Here is a 10,000-nt window from a genome sequence, read left to right as displayed (position 1 = left end):
GTTGAGCCGCCGCACGTGTATGTTGGCGTGGCGGTGGGCGGGGCGAAAGGACCACATACATGTGTGGGTTTCTTTCATTCGTTGTAAACAAGCAGGAATGTGTTCATTAGGTTTCATTTCTTTCGTTCTAAGCATTTATGCCGGTTTATGCACAAACTCTTCCCTTCAGATTAATTCAAGTAATGTTGCCTGTGAATGAGGGCGAAAGCCTGTTGTAACCCAACGTCAGTTTCACTTGAAGTACATGTATTCCGCGTCAAACCCAGACCTTCGACGGTGACGAGAGAGCGGGGGCGTAAACGTCAAGAGGGAAGGCTGCCTCTAGACCTTAAGCTCACTCTTTAACCACAGCAGACTTCCGGTTGTTTAGGGATGAGAATGAATGATTTACAACTGGCGAATATAAGGAACGTATGTGGATGTGTGCGTGCGTGTTTGTGTGGGCGGAATGTGTGTGTGTGTGTGTGTGTGTGTGTGAAGAGTATGTGCGTGGGCGTTGGGATCGGGATGGCGAGTCTTAATTGCTATTCGGTTAAGAGAGAGAGTGTCATCCGGCGACACTTTCACTGTTCCCGTAATTGCGACGGCAATTAGACGTCGGCGCCGGTGACAACTTTTCCTCTCAGACACTCACTCTCTCACGTACATCGTTCCTGGCTTCCTTGGTGTTTTCATGGCACTCAAGAAACAGTGTCTTACGTGGCAAGTCCATAGAGCCCAGAATAGCACAGGCAGCTGGGAGGGCAGCGCCGCCCGCATGGAGACACCTGGATAAACAGTCGTATTTTCCATCGGAAGACTTTGCCAGGCCGCTAGACTCGCCACCTGCCCCTCGCGCCGTATCGGCCGCCTCATCTCGGGCCGCGCGGGGGATTACAGCTTCCTGTAATTGTTATTGGTCTTGCGTTCGTATGTAAATGTAACGCCGAGCCCATGAATAACAATATAGGATCGTAACGGGGGTCGGACGCCCCATTTGTCTGCCGAAGTGACCACGTTACAGGGAGAGAGACGGCTGTTGGAAGGGTGACCACGCCCTCGTGACAAGTTGCGTTACAGCGTCCCAGGGATGACTCACGGGCGTGGTTGGAAGGAGGGGGAAGGGGAAGTGGAAAAGAGAGGAATGCTGGAGGGAAAGAGGTAGACAACAAAGGTATGAATAAGCTATGATTTCACAGGGAAAGCTCCGATCTTGCATTCTGCGCGACGATGCATTCCTGACGAAAATAAGGGACGGGAGATAGAGAGAGATAGATGGAGATAGAAGAGCTTGGGGAGGGGGGGGGGTAAGCAGTATCCGATGATTTTCATTAAAGGACGAGCGAGATCTTTTCATCGCTGCACAACAATTGCTGACGTCATCTCGCGCCGGCCTTTAAATCTCTAAATAGTTTGTCATCTTGGGTTCGTTCTGGACCTCCCGGGCGGCTTCGTATTTACCGGCAGCGGCCCCCACACGCGCCCGTGACCCGTCGGGGTGCTGCGGCCGGGCGTGTGTGTGTGTGTGTGTGTGTGTGTGTGTGTGTGTGTGTGTGTGTGTGTGTGTGTGTGTGTGTGTGTGTGTGTGTGTGTGTGTGTGTGTGTGTGTGTGTGTGTGTGTGTGTGTGTGTGTGTGTGTGTGTGTGTGTGTGTGTGAGGGAGGTAGGGAGCTAGGAAATGCGAGAGAATGTGTATGCCCTTTGCTTGTTTATGTATGCATTATGTTCGTTGTGGAACATGATCAGTCCAGATGTCAGTGCAATGATCGTCAATTGATCAGTCGTTCCTTGTAGTAAGGATAAAGTATGCATCATTCTTGATAGATATGTAAACAATCCACCTTTCAAATCTACAGCAGTTGGCGTATTCATTTCTCATTTGCCGGCAGTCAGTCCCGATCATGCCGAAGATGGTTTGCCCGTTTTTCCTCGGCCATTTCGTCCCGACGCGTCCGAGCGAGGCACCGCGCATCCACCGGGTCTGTCGATGCCCCAAACGCGTGGCACTCGCGACACGAGAAGGACCACGCGACATACGGAAGCGCCCACTGCACACTCGCACTGTGTTCTAATGCGTGCAACAGGATGGCATTAATCAAGGTCAAAGTACAGGTGCATTTACTCTTGTCTGCCGAAGCTAGTGAATGTGTTCATTGCCTGGACGTGTAACTTGATACATTAGTTGCTCGCAGGCGGCTGCATAGACAGTGAGCGAACGGAGAGTGGCCATTTAAACAGTATGGAGGAGAGCGGGGCAGGTGCAGAGGCACTCGGAGATTTCCACTAAGGGACAAACGAGATCTTTTCACTGTTATCTGACGGACTGCTTACAGCATCTCGCGCAGCCCTCTAAATCCCCCAGAGTGTGTCGTCTTGGTTCGTGTCCACTGCGGCTTTCCGACGGCTGCATCGACCGCGAGTAATTAGGACTTTTTCGGCGCGAGAGAATGCTGGTGAAGAAACAGGTACGGTGGGATTTGCCTGCTGATGAGCTCAGCGATGAAGACAACGAAGAGCAGGACCACCTGGCTCCGTTCGGACCTGTACGTCTGGCTGCGCCTTCGGCTGGGACAGATCCCGTTCTGCTGTACTTGAAGACGCGCTATGGAACGCGTAGCGACGGTGAAGCCCTAGTCGACAGTGCGGACGAGCTGGACGCCGAAGTAGAGCTGGAGGCGCGTCCAGGGCTCTGCCACCTCGAGAAGTTCACAGGTAGGACCGTCTGCCTTGTCGACGTCCTTCAGTATAGAGATGGCAGGCTGTATCTGCTGCTGCGATGGTCCCCAGGTACTCGAGTCGCCACTTATCTTCCCCAGCAGGGCCTTGGCCGCCGGGCTGGCTTAGGGTGAACATTTTCACCGTGAACTTGAACCTGTGGTTTTTGTTTCCGCGTCTTAAAGCAGCAGTAAATCAGCATAGAAAACTGTGCCAAAGCGGTCAGTAATGACCTTGGAATACTAAATGATTCATCACTTCACGGAATATGTAAATTCCGTGTTAATGAGGAACAATCTATGCCAGGCTTTTCCAAGGCATGATGATCGTAAGCTGTCGTACGTTTCCCTCTCTTTACCACTTTTTAAAACGTCATTAGTAGCGTTGTTTATCATTAACTTGTTAAGGAAAACAAAAGATAATTGTGGTAATTGGTTCCAGGCAGCCCCCTTGTGGTACGGCACACCTGTAATTAGCACACCTTCAGGTAGGCTTCCTCGGGGCGGCCAGGTGTAAGGCGCAGAAAGTAGAAAGGTGGGTTGGGGGGATGGGGGGGGCGGGGGTTAAAAGAAGTGGGGAAAGACTAGAGAGTCGGTAGGGCCTGGGAGCAAAGGATGGGTGAGACTAGAACAGCGAAAGAATGCAGGAGAGAATTAATTGAAAAAAAAAAAACAAAAAAAAAAAAACAAGGCGGGTTGGATTACAATTAGTCATTGTTTCTTGAGAAAAAGGTTAGATGAGTCGCATAATCACGGCGATCATTTTATGAGTGTTACCTGGATCCTTATGAAATTCAAATCGAGGGGAGGAGGGGTGCAGGGGAGGAGGGGTCCAGGGAGGCAAGGGAGGTAGGGGAGAGACCACGCGGCTGTGGAAGGGCGGCAGGGAGACGCCTCCTCTTCCACTGACCAGCAATTAAGAAGGTGATGGCTAGACCTCCATCATTCCATCGGAGTTTTCTCCATTATTTTCCCATCCATGCCCATCCGTCCCCTCGGTGTGATTCCCACGAGTGCGAGGCCCATATCACACCTCTGATCCCCCCGAGGCACGTCCCCAGGGGCCGCCCTCCCCGCTATCTACTGCGACGACCACGGGGTCGGCCGGCTTGTGCAGGCGCTCCCTCGAGGGCGGGAAGGGCCTGGTGTCCTACTAGCAGTTGGGTCGCTTCGATCTGTTATATTTGTGTGTGTGTGTGTGTGTGTCTGTGTGTGTGTGTACACATACATACATATATATATAATATATATATATATATATATATATATATATATATATATATATATATATATATTATATATATATATATAATATAATATATATATATATATATATATATATATATATTATATATATTATATATTATATATATTTATATATATAATATATATATATATATATATATGTATATATATATATATATATTATATATATTATATTATATATATAATATATATATATATATATATATATATATATATATATATATATATATATATATATAATATATAATATATATATATATATAATTATATATATATATATAATATATATATATAATATATATATATTATATATATATATATATATATATATATATATGTATGTATATATATATATATATATTACACACACACACTCACACTCACACATACACAGCTAATCTACTTCCTGCTGGAGTTATCTTACCACACTAAATTTTTTGTGTGCCGAACAGGTCTCAGGATTTATCAGTGCATTTCCTTTAGTGTGTTCCCCTGTCGTCATGCAAGTGCCATGCTGCTGCCACTCCTCCGCTCCCTCCGCCTCCTCCTTGCCTGATGTAAACGTAATTATAACGCAGCCTCCTCAGGGATGTACTTTAGGCCTACCGTGATCGCCTAATACCATTAACAATCGGCCGGATCTGTTTGACTTTCTCCTGTGTGTGGTTTGGCTTCTTGCTGTTCTGTGCTGGCCTGCCTCCCGCCGCGCCCCTCGCACTTCCTTCGCTCATTTGTCACTTCCACGCACGCACGCAGACACCGCCATGGATTTACGACGAATCTTGACGCAAATGCCACATCCTGCACGGAGAGTGGCAGGATCCCTTTGTCTCTGCCCCGCGCGCAGGAGACATGCACAAAAAAACTTGCCATAAACCCCGCGAGATAAGATCACGCAGGATAAGAGGGAAGGAGAAACCTGTTGCCTCGCTCCCCGTCCTCTCTCCATTATCCTCCTGCGCCGAGACTCCTTCTAGACTTCGATCTGCCGCCTGATTGTCTTCTTCCGTAATGGAATTGTTGCTCTTCAGTTTACGTGATCGGATCAATCAACCGCTTCCTCTTCCTCTTCCTCTCTTTCTTTCTTTCTCGCCCTCTTCCTCACCCTCTTCTTTTTCTCTTCCTCTCCCCCCTCTCGCCCCCCTTCCTCTTCTCTCCCTCTTCTCTTCCTCTTCTCTTTTTTCTCTCTCCTTCATATCTTCTTTCTTATCTTTCCTGTCAACTCCCCTCACCTCCTCTGCTGTCCTCGCCTCCCCTCCCCTCTCCTCCCCTCCCCTCCCCTCCCTCGTCCCTCCTTCCGTGTAAGGCTGGAAGGAGAGGGTCCGCAGGCGAGACTTGCTTCTAGGGATTTTATGGTACCATTGAACCCGCCGCTTTTCGGGTTCTTGCAATTGCACGCATTTTTACTGCCATTTTCGATGTCTAGAAGGAATGCCGGCGTGATGGTGGATGATGTCAGAAACACAACACCCCTCTTGTGACGAATCCTATTGTTATTTTTCCTTTGTTTATGCTATTTATATTATCCATTCTTCCGTGTTTCTATTCCTATCTCGGGGCCTTTTGAAGGGCATATATATACCTCCACCTGTTATCGGGTTGGTCTGTAAACTATCAAAAACTCGAAATTTCTCCTTATACTGCAGTTCGTAATTTGGATTGCCTGACAAAGCGCTGCATGTCGGTCGACTTCCCCCCCGCCGACGGATAGTGAAATCTTTCCTTCGGGCATGAGGACTGGGTCATGAGGCCGCCAGGGAAAGAGGCCCGACAGCCCGAGGGACTCAAACCTACTCGATCCCGTATTGTGTAATTGCCTAATGAGTCAATGATTCTCACGACCAGGTAACTTTCTCTGGTGTCATTAAGGTCGTGACACGACTTCCGCCGTACTTACGATGATGCAGCGCAGGGTATCATATGTAGGACATGACTCTCTGCATGTGCGAGGGTACGTAATTTATAGAATTTGGGTGTCTTTAATTTCCGAAGCGGCAACTGAAGTCGTTGAACAGCGTCTCTTGGTCTAGCAGCTTTGGTTGGGAATTGTGAGAATGGAGTTTATATGGAAAAAAAAATGTTTGGTAATTATAGAAAGAACGGAGACGTGTTCACGGATCACATGGATCACAGAGCGAGTTTGTGCATATGTATATATTATATATGAGTGTGTGTGTGTGTGTGTGTATGGAAGTATGTATGCTTATGTGTATGTGTGTGTATGTATGTGTATGTATGTATGTATGCGTATGTGTACGAGTATGTATGTGTATGAATGTATATATATGTGTGAGTTTTCGCAAGCGTTTATCATGCGGTATCATGTGTATAAACTATACCTGCGTCTGTTTACTTTTAATCTGTCAACATATTAACTTTTCTACATGTTTATGAGTTGGTCTTAAAAATATCCCAAAAGCTCCAAGACGCCATGGCATACAATAAAAGAGAACAAAGTGCTGACTTTTTTAACGATGTATACGCCACTCGCATCCAAAGCGTCATGCAACCGCGTCCCATTGTAATTCTGGCAACACTTTCTGTCTTATTTTACTTATTCTTGCCGCCTGTCTTCCTGGTTTCTTCTATCTTTCTTCCTTTACCGATCTTTCTTCCTGGTCCTCTCTCCCAGAGAAGTTTTTAGTGACTCGGACCGTTGTGGTTGTAGATCCAGGGGCCTCGGACAAGACTTTCTTCATTCTTTTTGCATCGCGTAAATTAATTCGTTTATCACGGGATATATAATTTTAGGGTGTTTTTTTCCGGAGATGTTTGTTCTGTGTTTGTCCTGTTTGTCGCTTGTGTTTTCCTGCTTCTCCAGCTCGACATTTCTATGAATTTAGTGTTTTTTCCTGAATTTTTTCGCTTTGTTTTCCGTTCGTTTTTTTAAATGCAAGTTCCAAGTATTTTAGTGTGTGAATTTTCCTTATATATATATTTTTTTAGAATTGTAAAACATGTTTTTTAATACTAGCAATTTTATCACAAGGGCCTTGATTTAGCAGAGGACTGAATCCTAATGAGGCTTATGCCCTAACTCTGTTGGGCATTCCTTTCATCTTCATTTATTTCCCAGAAGCGGAAGACGATGGGAAACGAAGAAAGGGGAGAGAGCGAACGAAAGGGATGCGAAAAGGCGAGAATGAACGAAATCGACTGTCAACATAGCAAAACGATTTTGTAGATTCGATAGATGAGTTAGAAGGCCCACATGTATCAAGCCACTTGTCAGATTCCTCACGCCACCCACATGCGTCGCCGTTCGACCCTCATGCCTGGCCAGTAGTATGTTATTCTCAGCCTCGTCCCCCAAAGTTTCGATTTTTCTGCCTCGCGAGTCTGGTGCTGCGCCCGCGAGTTCGCCCGAAACACGAAACTTTGGGTAAATATTTCAATTACATTAGGCTCCTTTCCCTCCGGAGCGTGAGAAGATCCACGCAGGGGTCTTTTGTGCGGATGGGCATCCTCCTGTGTCTCTCTATCTCTTTATCTTTTTCTTTCTTTCTCTCTTTTCTCTTTCTTTCTCTCTCTCTTTCTTTCTTTCTCTCTCTCTCTCTCTCTCTCTCTCTCTCTCTCTCTCTCTCTCTCTCTCTCTCTCTCTCTCTCTCTCTCTCTCTCTCTCTCTCTCTCTCTCTCTCTCTCCCTCCCTCCCTCCCTCCCTCCCTCCTTCTTTCATCCCTTCCCTCTCTCTCCCTCCCCCCCCCCATTTCCTTCCCTCCCTCCCACTCCAACCTAACTCTCAGCGAGGGGAGGCCGCCACACCCCCATTGCGTTTCCCCTCGTGCTCTCCCCCTCCCCCTCCCCCCACTCCCTCACTCATCGGCCCTTTGTATAAAGCGGAACAGATGTTGACGCTGTCCTGACACACGTCTCACGCTGGCTGGCGGCTGGGGGCGGGGCGAGGGAGGGCGAGCTGACGGTGCCGGCTTGTATGGGTGAGCAAGAGCGGTCGCCTCCTCTTGCTGCTGCGCCCGCTGCGGTTCGGTATGCATGCCCGCAGCCTTCTTGAGTTGTTGATCCAATTAATAAAGAAATTGTTCTAGAAATGTTGGTCGCACGCGAATTATTCTTCATCTTCCCGTTTTATCTGGATAGGTGATTCCACCATTTCATTGAATTACAGTGTTTGCTGTAATGCATATGGTGCCGCACATGATAGTGTAAGTTTATCCCCATAGTCTGAAATTATTGAGGTTTACTGTTTGGCCCCAACATAATACCCTGCCACCAGTACAACCTGGGTACGAGGTATTACGACTAGTAGACCGCGTGTAGAGGGTGAAACTGGAGGTGCGCGGGCCGCCCCTCTCTGTCTCTCTCCCTTCCTCTCCTCCTCCTTCTCCTCCTCCTTCCCCCTCCCGGCCCCCTCCCCTACAGCTCCCGCAGGCCATGTTAACCACTCCTGTGCCATACATGGAGACATCATGGCAGACCCGCCCTGGCCTTTTGGTGCTGTGGTAGCGGGAAGGTGTGGTGTTTTGGTGCAGGGATTGGCGTAATCGGGTGGTGCTGCTGTAAAGGCACGGGGCGGCGAAAATGTTGGAATGTTGCAGCGTGCACAGTGACTCTGGAATGGCGGGCGTTGAGGAGAAAACGAACGATTACTTCAAACGTTTTTCTTGCGGCTCTCGAAGGCTGTGGTTGCTTCAGATACAGTACTTGTGATTGGCTTAGTATTGTTTTGCCCTACTTTTTTCACGTGATCTATCTCTATCTCTACTCTCACTCTCTCTCTCTCTCACTCACTCATCCACTCACTCACTCACTCACTCACTAACTCTTACTAATCTCTCACTCTCTCCCCTCCCATCCTCCTGTCCTCCTTCCTTTATTCCTCCCATCCACCCTCTATCTATCTATCTATCTATCTATCTCTCTTTCTCACACTCTTCTTCCCTTCCTCCTGTCTCCCTTCCTTTCTTCCTCCCATCCACCCCCTCTTTATCTATCTATCTATCTATCTGTCTATCTCTCGATCTCGATCTCGCTCTTCTCTTTTTCAATCCTACTCTCTTTTTTTTCACTCTCTCATCGCATGATGGTGATGATGACGATAGGAAGCCCCAGCATCATTACTCCCGCCCGTTCTCATCCCCGTCTAACCTCGGCTGAGATGTATCACCCTCGTTGGCCTCTCTCTCTCTCTCTGTTTCTCTCTCTCTCTCTCTCTCTCTCTCTCTCTCTCTCTCTCTCTCTCTCTCTCTCTCTCTCTCTCTCTCTCTCTCTCTCTCTCTCTCTCTCTCTCTCTCTCTCTCTCTCTCCGCCTCCCGCACCCCCTTCCATTTACCTCGCTTCGCCTCTCTGGCCTCGGGGCTTGCGATCGCTCGGAATTAATGGTTCGTTCAGATCCTCCGGGGTGTCTAGGCCGTCTCTCTCTCCCGTCTGGTTCGTGCGATCCGAAGCGCCGTCGAGCGGGTTTCGAACGTGATTGGTTCTTTTTGGGTGGATTTGTTGCCCAAGAAAGGGATGGATGTGAAGGATCCTCTTAGAAGTGTCATGTTTTTTTCCTGTTTTGTTTCTTGTGTTGTCGTATTATAAAGCAGTTTTTTTTTGTCACTTCATGGTCTTGAGACTTGTCCGATATTGTGGAAGTTAATCAGAGTCTGGAATAGATAAATTGTTTAAAGGCTTCCTGGTGTGAAGGAGCTCGAACTCTGGCCCTGCGTCCTATGTCCTTAGAGGAACGAGGGACTTTTTGCCCTCGTATCTCCTGTGTCGTTTATGCGGTTTCTAGCTAATCCTATGCTTTTCTGGGGTTTGAGACGGTATTCTCCGGAAGCGAAGCCAATTATTTGGTGCCATGAATACAAGGAACCAAATTAGTAGAGAGAGAGAGAGAAAGAGAGAGAGAGAGAGAGAGAGAGAGAGAGAGAGAGAGAGAGAGAGAGAGAGAGAGAGAGAGAGAGAGAGAGAGAGAGAGGGAGGAGGGAGCGAGCGACCGAGACCCGCAAGGGAAAGGGGATGCGGCGGCGTTGTGTGCGGACGGGACATTTATCAAACAACGTGAAGTTGGTAGATGAATCAGAGGACCCTATATAAGGC

The 10,000-nt window shown here is 47.8% G+C and overlaps 1 protein-coding gene across 4 annotated transcripts in view; it reads left to right on the top strand.

Annotated features, from left to right (window-relative positions):
• The window catches only part of LOC122257129 (uncharacterized), a 107,837-nt gene that overhangs the window by 74,662 nt on the left and 23,175 nt on the right, over positions 1-10,000 (top strand). The window contains exon 1 of one of the 4 annotated variants that reach the window (XM_086556789.1): positions 1,991-2,690. The exons of the other annotated variants lie outside the window; for them this stretch is intronic. Coding sequence (XP_086412915.1) covers positions 2,426-2,690 — 265 coding nt within the window. The 5' untranslated portion in view covers positions 1,991-2,425. Of the gene's footprint in view, positions 1-1,990; positions 2,691-10,000 lie in introns of those variants that run through there. 4 annotated transcript variants of the gene reach the window in all.

The sequence above is a fragment of the Penaeus japonicus genome, unplaced genomic scaffold (assembly GCF_977035675.1).
Source record: "Penaeus japonicus unplaced genomic scaffold, GWHDUDI00000001_assembly GWHDUDI00000033, whole genome shotgun sequence".
In the NCBI taxonomy this organism is placed as follows: domain Eukaryota; kingdom Metazoa; phylum Arthropoda; class Malacostraca; order Decapoda; family Penaeidae; genus Penaeus; species Penaeus japonicus.
Note: the sequence above shows the minus strand (reverse complement) of the source record. Positions and strands in the feature narration are given on the sequence as shown.